At 39.6% G+C, this 12,709-nt stretch overlaps 3 protein-coding genes across 4 annotated transcripts; 2 read left to right on the forward strand and 1 right to left on the reverse strand.

The window, feature by feature from the left end:
* Positions 1 to 1,172: 1,172 nt before the first annotated feature.
* Apd-1 (apidermin 1) lies at positions 1,173 to 2,775 on the forward strand. Its single transcript, XM_072008459.1, has 3 exons — positions 1,173 to 1,308; positions 1,782 to 2,037; positions 2,388 to 2,775. The coding sequence occupies exons 1-3, from the start codon at positions 1,297 to 1,299 to the stop codon at positions 2,450 to 2,452; spliced, it is 333 nt and encodes a 110-aa protein (XP_071864560.1). The 5' UTR covers positions 1,173 to 1,296; the 3' UTR covers positions 2,453 to 2,775.
* Positions 2,776 to 3,988: 1,213 nt separating this feature from the next.
* Apd-2 (apidermin 2) lies at positions 3,989 to 5,083 on the reverse strand. 2 transcript variants are annotated; one of them, XM_074111864.1, is made up of 3 exons: positions 4,940 to 5,083; positions 4,619 to 4,790; positions 3,989 to 4,286 (listed from the first exon to the last, which is right to left on the reverse strand). In XM_074111864.1, exons 1-3 carry the CDS (start codon positions 4,949 to 4,951, stop codon positions 4,231 to 4,233), a joined length of 240 nt encoding a protein of 79 aa, XP_073967965.1. In that variant the 5' UTR covers positions 4,952 to 5,083; the 3' UTR covers positions 3,989 to 4,230. The 2 variants fall into 2 exon arrangements, with proteins under 2 accessions (XP_073967965.1, XP_071864384.1); XM_072008283.1 differs by having other exon boundaries at positions 3,989 to 4,289.
* Positions 5,084 to 6,570: 1,487 nt separating this feature from the next.
* LOC139989739 (uncharacterized) lies at positions 6,571 to 10,424 on the forward strand. The gene is made up of 4 exons (XM_072008282.1): positions 6,571 to 6,708; positions 8,096 to 8,378; positions 8,779 to 9,288; positions 9,761 to 10,424. The coding sequence occupies exons 1-4, from the start codon at positions 6,697 to 6,699 to the stop codon at positions 10,024 to 10,026; spliced, it is 1,071 nt and encodes a 356-aa protein (XP_071864383.1). The 5' UTR covers positions 6,571 to 6,696; the 3' UTR covers positions 10,027 to 10,424.
* The last annotated feature ends 2,285 nt before the right edge of the window (positions 10,425 to 12,709 follow it).

Genomic DNA, 12,709 nt, shown 5'->3' on the forward strand with positions numbered 1-12,709 from the left:
CGACTCGTTGTGTCCACGTTTCCCAGAATTTGTAGCTGGAAATTGATTTATCCCATTTCGTTTTCCCTTTTCCCTTAACATGTATTGAGTCTCGTATATTGTGCTGCTAGCTGTCGTTGTAATGAAAAAAGAGAAATGTGATTTGATATCCTCGTGATGTACAGTACTGTGCAAAAGTCTTGCACCAAGTGCTTATTCTTATTGATGTTTAATAAATGCCTATTTCTACTAACAAAAATAAAAGTAACTTGGTTCAATTATTCTATATACATATGTATGCGCATTATAAAATCTAATTCAGGGATCTGTTTATTGAAGCATTTCTGAAATGGTTATGCATCAGGAAAGCCAGAAGTAGAAAACATAAATAATAAATGTAAATAACATCATGTAGAAATATTTGATTTTCTAAAAATATGATTAATTGCCATTATAAGCTCATCAGCATACTATGTGATATCTAATACTTTTACAGAAACGGTTGTACGGTGTATTACACTTGATCCTTTTTGAAGAATCTCCCAAATCAGTGTGTGCATCTACAGTAAACAAGTAACTTAAAAACAGTACACTAAACGTAAAAATAACTACATTGCATTTTGAAAACACAATGGGCTCATTATTCCCCCATAGCTTTTTCAAGCTCGTTAAACAACCGCTTAGCTTATTGAAATTTCAACTCGCAACACATCGCGAATATAAACACGTCCCTTAATACCCGGAGCGTGTAAAGGATCTATTAAAATCGCTGGTTGTTCCACGAAAAACATCGTTGCTCTGATTATCCGCTGGTAAACCACGGATAATTCGGACAGGACAGAATTTCCCTGGCTTGGTCCCGGATTTTAACAATTACACCTGCGTGCAGCAGTTATTAACGTTTATCAAAGTGGTTGAAATACATGGCGAGAATTTCGTGGCGAAAATGAGCTTGGAACGAGGTGATCAGCGAATTTGCCACACCGTACGTTGCTGACCAACGCGAAAATTCTATTCCCCTCGCGACAAACCGTTATTGTGGTAACAGGCCGCGCGCACACGTTTCGAGGCTGAAACACGTCTCCGCGTGATAACAGCACTCGTCCGTGTGACGTTGGACCCGGAACTCCGCTATGTCGCCTACTCTAATCCCGGCTGTCTGTGACCGCGCCCTGTCTCGTTTGTTATTCCCACTTTCATGCGGGGTTGAAGGTTGCATCGACGATATCCAGGATCATCGATCGCGTATATAAGGCGGCGTGTCAAGAGGGTTGAGCATCAGTCACCAGTCAGCTGAAGACAGATACAGCAATCAACATGAAATACTTGGTGAGACATATTCTTCTTCGAAGCTCCTCACTTATATCGAAAGTTCAACTAGATTGATTTAATTATCTGTTCTCATTACACTCTTTCTGTGTAATCTTGCGATCAGACAGTAGCTACCTGTCTCGAAGTATCACAGAAACATCAAATCATATCACTTTTTGTATCACTCTTTTTCCATACAATCTCTTGATCGAACAATAGTTACCTGTCTTAGACTATTACAGTAGCATTAGATAATTGCATGAGATTTTTTTACCACAATTTACATTTACCTTGATATTTTCATACCTGTTCAGATTGATCTTGATCTATACGTAGATATTGTTTAAATAATTTAAAGCTCTGAACAAGTTGGGTGAAATACTGAAATCTAAACGATTTAAACAAGTTGAAGGCAATTCTGAGACTTTGCCTAAATAATATATACCGAACTAGAACTACATACACTTAAATCTATGTCAACCACATCTCAGGTCGTCCTTGTTGTCGCCCTGGCCGTCGCCTCAGCCAGCCCCGAGCGTGAACGTCGTTCCCTAGGTTGGGGACACAATGGAGCAGTGGTGTTGGGTGGTGTGTTACCTGGAGTGGCAGTAGCTGGACCAGTGGCTCCTTCGGCTGCGGTTATCGGACCTGTCGCTGCACCAGCAGCCGTGGTTGGGCCTGCTGCAGGTGCTGCCGCAGTAGTTGGGCCTGCTGCTGGCTCTGCCGCCGTCGTGGGACCGGCTGCCGGTAACCGATACGTTCTATCGCTTTGAACTGCTGCGACTAAACGTAGTACTAAACTTGTACGTGAAGTTTGGTAATTAAAGCAGATTGACCAGCGAAGTGTGGTAATACTGGTTATTGAAACTTCGAAATCATTTCGGTTAATAATTCTGACTAATTCTGAAGATTAACGAAATTAAATTTGGTAATGAACATTTTAAATACAACAGCGAAGTACAGTATACAGTACATTACTGTTTCGTTATGTTATACCAAACTTCATTGTAAAGGATTATACTAAAGTATGGATTTATTAGAGTAGCGAAAAAAATTACATGAAAATAGAAATGTAAAATAAATTGTTTCCTTTGAAGGTTCCGCGGTGGTCGCTGGTCCCGCAGGAACAGTGGTGGCGCCAGGAGCCGGTCTACTGTGGTAAAACGTCAACCGTAACCCTGGATTCTCCAAGACAACTCGAACGATCTCTCTCGTGAACCTGAAAGCGGCTACTCATCGATCTCCATCCGCGGGACTTCGATCCAAGCTCAGCGTTGTTCGATAACAGAACACATCTTCTGATATCGAGAACAATGAATCAACAACAACTCTTTTTTATTCATAAATTAAATATGTTCGATAAGAGTTAAACAAACAACGCGTTCGAGTTTCTACGAGGTTCTTTCGCGAATTTTTCTCCTTGTAACTAGCCATATTCTTGTTACGCTTTTGTACATTAATAAATGAAGCTCCACTGTACAGTCACTTGTTTCTGCAATACTTTCAATTTCAAGTATAATCCTAATAGCCGAACCGAGACAACGACTCGTTTAAGTGAAGTTTAATACAATTTAACTAGCCATAAAAGTTATCTACCACTCGTCGTCCTCCGAAGACCAGTTGTTCCAGTTTCTAATTAGATTGTTAAACGCATTACCGCTGTTCCTAGCCTGTGACCGCTGCCAATGAAAGGACACGTGAAATAATGAATCCGGCGCAACTTGGAAGGCCTACCAATGGCCAAGAAGCTGCAACTTAGAAACTGCAATTTAAAGTACAACTACTTTCCTTGATTATGACCTGGCTTGTAAACCGCGTAAAAGCGACTGTAAATTGTAGACGAGGGAATTCTTCGAAATAAATTTAATAAACGAGTACTTTAACGAGTACCATTATATTACTTAAGTCTGTGCTGTGTTCTTTGAATCATTTTCAAGCAAATCGAATCTTCCTATAATCATAAATAATATATAATAATGTAATGATAGGATATTTTCTATAATTTCTTATAAAAATTTTGAGAATTTTAATTCTACATTGCAAAGTTTATTGAAAAATTAAACATCTGTTCGTTCATTGACACGAGAGGAAAATTGAGACACAAAAGTTTGAAAATTGCAATAGAGTTAATAATGAACAGCAACGCTTTAAAATTGAATGATACATATCAAATGTTTCAATTAACCATAAATAATTGGCCACGTTTCGTCATTTACAAACGTAGATTATAGATTTTAGAACGAAAATGACCGAATTAGACGTTATACAGAATATGCCAACAGGCGTACATTGTATTACAACGTGGAAACATACTTAATTATCACAGTTCAATTACTTCTGGCATGAGATAATTATCAAATCGATTCTTTAGCTAAGCGACAGCACCAACTGTTGCATTAATGTCATACATTTATAATTAACTGATTAATCATACCATTTGAGTGTTTAAATGGTGAATACGTTATTAACGCGCAGCATATATAACAACGATAATTAATACATAAATCGGAAGACCGAATAATGTCAGACATTCTGAATCGTTGAAAATTTTCTGGATAATACACATTTCAATTAAATTGTTTACGAGCGATTACACCGTCGATATATTTCGATTATGCTTCTTTTCATTTGTTGTATTTTACTAGCCTCGCAAATTACAGGGTTTAATGTTTTCGAAGAAGAATAACGCAGGCAGGTATTTTTGTGGTTTTTAAAATAAGTTTATTATCTGATAGAAAAATTTAAATTACAATGGGAAGGGGGAAATGTATAATTTTCCATGGCGCCGATTATAGGGGATCGATCGGAGTTGCGGCCGAAAAGGGGTGTCGGGTGTGACCAATCGCCAAATTCGAATTTTTCACGATGAGAAAAAATTCCCATCGTCGATGTTCACTGTAATACTTCAGGTCCAGTTACGCCGGGATATTAAATAGTGATTTACCATCCTTTCAGTCCCCACGCGGGGGCGGCTAGGGCGGGAGCAGCTACAACTGCTGCTGAAAAAAAGAATAGAAAATTTACATTTAATTTGTACTGTTTCGTACAATGTTGTAATTATTCATGGCAACAATATGGAGTATCCAAACTTCCATGAAAACATATTTTCGAATGAATACATAAATCAAAATATATTGACGGTACATGAATAAAAAAAGAGTAATAAAATCTATCGAAATGTTATTTCCCTAAAAAACCCTGGATATCGATCTGTCCATAGCAAGAAATAATCAGTTGTGCATTTTTCTCTATTATACGAGTCTATGGTATTGTCTACTGTACACGATATTCAAATTTTTCTTAATTGATCTAAAGCGAAGATACTTACGAGCCGCAAGGAGTTTAGCAGCGGGAGCAGCGATGGCAACGGGGGCAGCAGCGATTTTGGGAGCAGCAACCCATGCTGGGGCTGCGAGGGCTGGAGCCGCAAGGATTCCACGGCGTTCTCGTTCTGGTTCAGGGAAGGCCACAACGACGGCAACGATGGCGAAAAGGATCAACTTCAAACACAATTAAATCCTCTTGTTACCATATTATACTTATACATGACACTGAATAATAATCATTAATATCGTGAACCATCGTGATTATCAACGATTACGAACGATTACAGTTGGTATTTACAACCGAGTTTGCAAATCAATCTTACCAGGGATTTCATTTTGTTGGGTTTCTTGAGCTTCTTTCGAACTCGAAATAGCAAGCGACTGATGAAAATCCCAGCTTCGACTTTGTCTTTTATACTCTTATTTTCCAACCTATATCTACGCCGTGTACGTCATCCACCCCGTACGAACGCGTGTCAGTCGGTTTCATAGTGGCCAGGCTATCGCGGCTTGTCGCGAGCGGGCGTGGTCGGGAACTTGAATCCGTAAATCAAGACAGCGATCTAAAACGATGAACTCGTACAGCGCCAATGTTGCATCAGAAATCTCGATGGCGCGGGTTGCACACGCAACGGCGCGCGAATGTTGCAGAAGTTTCGCGCCGAGAACGGGGCCACGGATATATTTGCATATTTTACAGCAGCTACGTATAGATCTTTTTTTCTTTTTTTATTCCACATGTTTCTTTTAGTTGTTCATATACTCGCCTCGTTACGTCTAACGATCGACCCCAAGGTTTCGGTCGAAAGAGGGAGAAAGAAAGATCAGCTGCGGTTGAATTTAGGGTTCGATCATAAGATGCAATCCGCGCGAGATGTTGCGAAACTGACTTTCGATTTTGCGTGAGACGGCCTTGAATACGCGGCGGTCAATGGACTAAAATGTTCGATCACCGATATAGGAAAGCAGGAAATGCTGCCTTGAAAGTCTAGTCAAATGTTACAACATACAAAAGCAATTGACCGTATCCACGCGCCACCAATTCCATTTTTTCACGTGGCCTCTATTTTTCCTCCCCGAACGCTATTTATTCCACGTGCGCGCGCTACGCGATAATATAATTTTATTATCCGTTTGCGAAACAGATTGCAAGGACTGCTCTCGTGAGCTTTCATCTTCCAAGGTGCCGGATGAGAATACATCTGCATCTAAGATGTAAATCATCACATCGTGTTCTTGATTTTTTTTTTTTTTTTTTTTTACTAAGATACTACTTGGATACGAGATAAATATAGAGTTAAGAATTCTTGGAAAGGATTCCTTCATCCTAGGAAAATCTTCAACGTTCGTGGACATCTAAATCTTTGCTTTCTGTGTAATGAATAGTGCATCTGTTCATTCTGTCTTCATTGTTTAATGATAAAAGTATACTGTACATCGTAGAATTCCACTTATCTGATCCCATCGGTGGAACAAACACTTCGCATAATTGCAGACTCTATAATAGAAGTCCACTCATTCTCTCCACTGCCTATAATTCCTCGCATAATAGCAGTTCGCGTTCAGATAAGTGGATTCAATCGACAAGTGTTCATTTAAACGGGCGCTAACTACAGTTTCGCTTCAATAAACGTAGCTGCGTCGTAATCAAAGCTCACCGTCTCGCGCAAGAGAAGAATCAAAGTACAAAGGAGCAACTTTTACTTCTCACCAAGCAAGCAAATTGCAAAACATTCCAAAATACGATTCGCATCTTAATAGTGGAAAGTGGTAGTCAGCAGGGAACTGGTCTGCAACAAGTCATAGCAATTGTGCACTCCGTGCATAAACCGTGCAGACCAGCGTCTTTGTTCTGCTTTTCTGCGCACGGAATTCCAAAGAGTCTGTATCTTTGCGAGGGAAACAGGGCGCGGTGACCATTTTTCCTTACTCATCATCGGAGGTTATACGTAATGGACTATATAACGGTTCAAGCCGGTTCGAAATGGTTCAGTAGACAACGGTATACTGGCGGGAAAATTCCGCGGGATACAGAGATAATAAGAGAAAAGAAAAACGGATTTGTCGAACGGACCGAGCCATGAAGTTGCTGGTAAGCTGAGAAACTTTATCGTAGCTCATCGAGCAAGTCGAAGAAGAAATTGTTACGAAAATAGAGGGAATCCGTGCAGCAGTTCCTGATGAGAAAACTTTAATCTGTTAGCTCGTAATGCACTTTCGTGTCGTCAGTGAAATATGAACGGCTCCCCGTCTCTGACCAATGTTTCATTGATATATAGAGCGCCGCGGTGTTAGCTGACAGTCGGATAATTGAAACGTATGGCCGCGTTCTATAACTTTGATTAAGATGGGTAATCCATTGATTCCGTTTAAATACGTCGCATAATTGTCGCGTTACAGTGATAATGGTCTGACAGTTATGACGGTGAAATTTCGTTACGTTAAAGTACGGAAATATAATAACGCGTATCAATTTATTCTCCTAATTAAAATCTCTGCTATGAAAGATCGATCTTCAAACTTTTTTTATCATTACGATTTCCTAGAATCTAACAAGAGAACGGTATCGACGCAATATTTTTCAAAATTTTCTCATCGTTACGAATTCCATCCAATCCTAGTTTCATCGTAAGTCCAATCATCGATTCGTCGATCAGTTTCGATCGCTACTTAATACCTATGATCAAGGGAGCGAATTCTTTCTCTGAGGAAGCGCTCGTGGCGTTAAAAAAATTTGGCCTAATGCTGTCCACGTAGATGCAACGATGGGTGCAGCGATGACGTGTTCATGCGCGGCACGTCTGCCGGAAAACCGAGTTATGCAAATTCGCGATGCGTATGTGATTCTATCCGTGGCCACTGGATCGTGTATATGCGTGTCGGATATTGTTCTCGAATCAGCCGTCTCGTTAACACGACTCACGGCAGCAGATCATGTTTAAACTATGATCAATCTAGTTATCCTTATTACAGTCGACGTTTGTTAAATCCTCGAGAAGAAATAGCTGACATTCGTTAACAAAACATAGCTTCCATTTGGCACGAGATAACGCAGATTTGAATGGTAATTTCGAAAGTTCTCAACGTGGTTGTGAATAGCTGACGTTCGAGCATTAGACTTGGAGAGAAACCGTGCATTTAGGACCTAAGTACATATACTCGATAGAATCGAGCTCGGCAAAGGTCAAAGTTCAAATCCTGATTCGTTAAATCAAATGATAGACTCTCTCTCTCTCTCTCTCTCTCTCTCTCTCTCTCTCTCTCTCTCTCCATAGTGTTGGGTAATACAGAAGGGTATGCGCTTGATTAGCGTAATATTCACTGGAGTTGATGCGAAGGTGTTTTTAGGTTTGAGTTAATACCTGGGAGAGATATTTACGAGTAAGATTACAAGAAAGCATTTCAACTATTGTGTCACCGCGACCCACGTGATAGTTTCTGACGCTCGTCTTAATAAATCACGCCTTATCCGTTTTCAGTTACGGTTTGTGGCATCGATTTTCTTAACGTCCGTTCGCGCAAGCAGCTGGCCTTATCATGAAATAGTGGGCGTCGGACAATCGGCGGGATCATTGCTTGTTGCACCAGTTTATGGAGTCGCACCTGCGGTAAGCTTGTTACCCGCGGAACCGGCCAAGAAAGCTCAAACCATAGTTGCTGGCCCCGTAACAAAAACTGTTGTCGAGGGATCGTCTTCCGGACCAGTGACCATCGTGTCTCCAGGAACTCCCGCAACTAGCTCTCCATCTCCAACGACGCTAAGTAATTTATCATTTGGGATAAAAGTTAACGCGCGATTGTTCTTCGGGGTTTAGAAAGTTTAGAGAGGCAACGAAATAGCCGGGGTTGTTCCGAAGGATTTTGAATTCAATCTGAATATTTATGGCGCCATCAACTGAAGGCTATATTTAAAACTATTCGACTTACATAAACAAACAGTACTGGCTCTTACTATTAACATGAACATTTTACGAGATACATAAAGCCAAGAATTTATCTGTACCACGTTCCTTTAGCAAGTCACAAATTTAATACATCCATAAATTTGAACGTATTCAGGAAAACGATTACGAGAAAAGTAGATAAAAGTTGCTATCGTTATGAAAAGTTGCTAAAGTTATTATTTTGTATTTCTTTTCATTTTCTTTTCTTTCTTTTTTAGAACCAACCATTGCTTCAGCTGTGCCAGGAGATACAGTCCTCGTTAAAGGAGCTTCGGCTGGCGCGGTGACGCTAGTAGCGCCATCCGACAATTCAGTCGCTATCGCAGACACCAATAACGCAGCGTCAGCCGAAGCAGAAACAAAGAAAGGCGCCGTTGCAGCGTCAGCGAAGGCGGTTGTTGCAATCGAAAGCGCAGAAGAATCATCGACCACGAAAGCATCGACGAACGTCACGGCCACGGCAATTAGAGAAACAATAGGCATAGCGTCAGCTAACGCTGTAATAGGTCCCTCCACCGGGCCTATAATCATCGCTGGTCCAACCGTTCCACCGGTACCGGTACCGGCTGGCGCTGAAGCTTCCACACTTGAAGCAGTGACTGCTGCTAGTGTTGCTGCTTCGGCAACCGTTGAATCTGCCAGCGTGTCTTCCAGTGCAGTTGCCAATGTGTCGGTTTCAAGCAACATAAGTGCTGAACAAACCAGTGATGTATCTGGTTTAGCGTCAGGTAAGATTTATCTCTAAATCCTTAAAAAAATGTATCTATACGTCTATATGTACGTAACATTTAAAAAGAGAAAATTCCCAGTCTTGATACATATATTATATATAGTAATTGATACATATATTTATGTATAAGGACAAAAGATATTTGATGAAAAAGAAGGAGTAAAAAGTCGATAAAACGATATTAGACATTTCATACGATAGAGAATAATATTTAGGGGCGCGTTATGTTGAACAAACTTTGTCACCTATCCCCTGTTCCACGATACAAAATGGAAAAGATACTAGCTGCTAGAAATCGTTTTGTGATAGGAATTTGCCTTCGAATTGATTAAAGCTTCGAGCTGTAAACAACCCACTAAATCAACCTCATCTAGAATCTGGAAGATCAACAGTAATTATGTTACTGGGACCGTGTGACATCGATACTATTTACATATGCTCTATTCCAATGTAACGAAATTTATTTGCAGATACTACAGAGCCAACAAGGATCGAGGGTTCAGCATCGAGCTCGAGCACGGTGACGAGTACTTCCGGAAGTTCGACGGCCTTCGCATCAGCGAGAATTAATTTGATTTCACCTCTAGGTACGATCGCACTCGGCGAGACTCCCTTAAGTAACGTTGTCGTATCAACAGGAACAGCACCGCCCGCGATAGTTTCCGGTCCCTCGGGGTCCGTCTCTACCGGTAGCGCATCCCCGTTGCTGCTTAAGGTTCCTCTGTACCATTTGTAGATCAAACTGCTTATTCCCTTGTACGTCCGTTTCTTTACTCGTCGCTTGTTGTTCCTGTAAAAGAAAAATCGAATCGCTTGTGAGAAACCGGTCGATGCCATGCGGCCATAGAGACAGTTGATTGGCGAATCGGGCCTTTCTAAGGTGGGTTTTACACGAGCTAACGTGGCTAGACAAGCGCATTCGTTGACATTGCGTTGGCGATCGCGCCGACACGAGACAAGGAAGGGAAAAGTTGTGCAAGGACAACCACTGGGACCAACGCTGCAAGCGGTTGGCATTGATGGCCGCTGCGTTATTTGCCTGTGTACAATCATTGAATACAATAGCTACCACTTTTCTATATCTGTTTGAGTACCTCGATTTTTGTATTTAATAAATCCGTGCATAAGTAAGGAGCCAGTTCTATCTGTTTTCCTTCCTGACTGTTTTCCACCCCGCTAACTTGTTCTTTTCGCAACGATACTCGATAACGTAATAGAAACGGGGACACGTTGATGCAACTTTAAACTGCAATTGCAATTTCTACCAGTTTCGTTGAATTGTTTATAAACCAGTTTTGTTGAATTGATCGATATATATGGAAAACCTCTTGGAACCTCATTAGCATTGAAATGAGACACGGTTACGGCTTTGTTAGTAAAATTTGGAATAAATCCGAAAATCTGTATACATAAAACTTTTGTATAAGTATTTTTATAATTTCTACGAAGTGTATGTTTGGAATAAATATCTTGAAACTTCTATTTTCATCTTCAGGTTTGTTCCGAACTTCACCGATATAACCGCGTTTCTTTAAGATTCTAATTAAATTTTAAAATGTTTTACACAACGCACAAATATAAGACGTTTTTGTATACTTATAGTATACAAGTATAGTAGTATTGTATAGTAATTGCAGATAGTTCCATGAATCATTGCACGCACGATGTACTTTCAAGCTTTGGCACAATCTATTTCGTGTTATCCTAAGCATGTTATCCTATAATTACGACGTCGATGAATTTCTGTATTGTTACAAACAACAGCGCAGCGATTTAACGAAGTTATATTTATCATGTTTATCTAGTTAGTCGACTTGCGATTGGAGCGATCTGGCGTATGGCGCAACCTGTAGTTTGGGTTAAATCATGGCAAACAAGCCGAACCTAAACTGTACGATTAAGCTTGAAACTCAATTATTACCAGGCGGCTTTCACTAGGCAAACGAACTTTGTGGAAACAAGTCACTATAAACTTTTGCTCTATGTTAGATTGCAAACGTTCGCATATCTGTTCTATGCTTCAAACTCTTCTCGATCATTCTATGTTTCTTTGCGTCCACAAGACAATTTCCGTCCTGAATTCAATTCTAACTCATTATTAAATATGTTAATAGATAGAATTTTAAAAAGTTATAATATGTATTCTTTACTGTCCCTGAACTTATTAATATTCCATATACTTAATTATTAACTTGCATTTAAATCATCACCGTGTTTTACATAGTTTATTTCAAGTGTAAACAATTCAGAGAACTATTTATATCTATTTTATTCATACTTATACTATCTGATATGTAATTAATATCATTTACCAAGATACTAATTGCCAAAGGTGCGTTGGATTGCATAAAAATTGGTGGTGACATTGTAGTTTTCGATTCGTACATCTGTTGAATGTTTAACTCCTCCGCGATTTTACTGGATGTTGACCGTAATTGCGGTAAAATTACGTCCTTAAATACCGATAGAATTTTGTTGATTGAAACATTTTCAGTAACAGATTCGGTCATCTGAAAAATAAATACGAGTACTTTAATTATTTTTCATTTAATATTGACATTTTGCTGCTGTTTCCTTTTTTCATATCGCCATTAAGAGACGCATGAGTAACGATCGAAGATGAATTATATATTTTATCGTTGAGAATCGTGTCATGGACATTGGAGTGACGTAAATTAAAAACAAGTTAACTCGTTTAAATTGCAAAGTTTCTCATGCGCTCGCGATACGTTCAGCGTTTCTTGTATGAACATTATGCCTCGTTTATTTCAGTTTAAACCTTTGATGCTTCATTCTCGGTCATCAAAATCGTCGTTCATTTTTTTCTCTTTTTCTCTCTAAAAGCAAGCGACATACATTGCGATTCAGGCAACTTGGTAATGCGAATTTTACATACCAGTAAAACGACAAGCAATAAACATGAAAACGTAAATTTTCTTCCGTTCATGGCGAATACCGCGGAGAAATTCTTCTGATTCTATTAAGCGACCAACACGACAGCAAGTGAATTGAAACGTCTTGAGCTGCTATTTTCAAAGGTTCCACTTATATATTTAATTAACTCGTAAATATTTTCGCGTAAATGCATAATTTTTATCTTTGTACGTGGACAACGATAACGCGATGAGCACGATGCATTATTCTCACGGCTTTTATTAATTTATTAAAATAAATAGAAACAAGTATAATTTGATTATAGTTGAACAACACGATTGTTGAACACCTGATATTCCTGAAATGAAACTTCCGTAAGATTACGAGAAACTCTGAATAAGAGAAAGATAAAGGACGGCTTTACGAGTGGATATTGTCACGTGCTGACAGTGTGCTTTCATAACATTTAAGATTGTCGATGAGAAAGGACACGCGTTCGTACTTTTCGAGAATAAGCAACCGACCGTAATTCAATCGAACGAATA

This window comes from Bombus fervidus, chromosome 8 (assembly GCF_041682495.2).
Source record: "Bombus fervidus isolate BK054 chromosome 8, iyBomFerv1, whole genome shotgun sequence".
NCBI lineage: Eukaryota > Metazoa > Arthropoda > Insecta > Hymenoptera > Apidae > Bombus > Bombus fervidus.

Bases quoted from the DNA above. Each gene is read 5' to 3' on its own strand.
- LOC139989739 (XM_072008282.1), top strand. The intron at 8,379-8,778 runs GTAATTTATCAT...TTTCTTTTTTAG, and splicing joins TCCATCTCCAACGACGCTAA to AACCAACCATTGCTTCAGCT. The intron at 9,289-9,760 runs GTAAGATTTATC...ATTTATTTGCAG, and splicing joins TGTATCTGGTTTAGCGTCAG to ATACTACAGAGCCAACAAGG.
- Apd-1 (XM_072008459.1), top strand. The intron at 2,038-2,387 runs GTAACCGATACG...TTTCCTTTGAAG, and splicing joins CGTCGTGGGACCGGCTGCCG to GTTCCGCGGTGGTCGCTGGT.
- Apd-2 (XM_072008283.1), bottom strand. The intron at 4,290-4,618 runs GTAAGTATCTTC...TCTTTTTTTCAG, and splicing joins TGCTAAACTCCTTGCGGCTC to CAGCAGTTGTAGCTGCTCCC.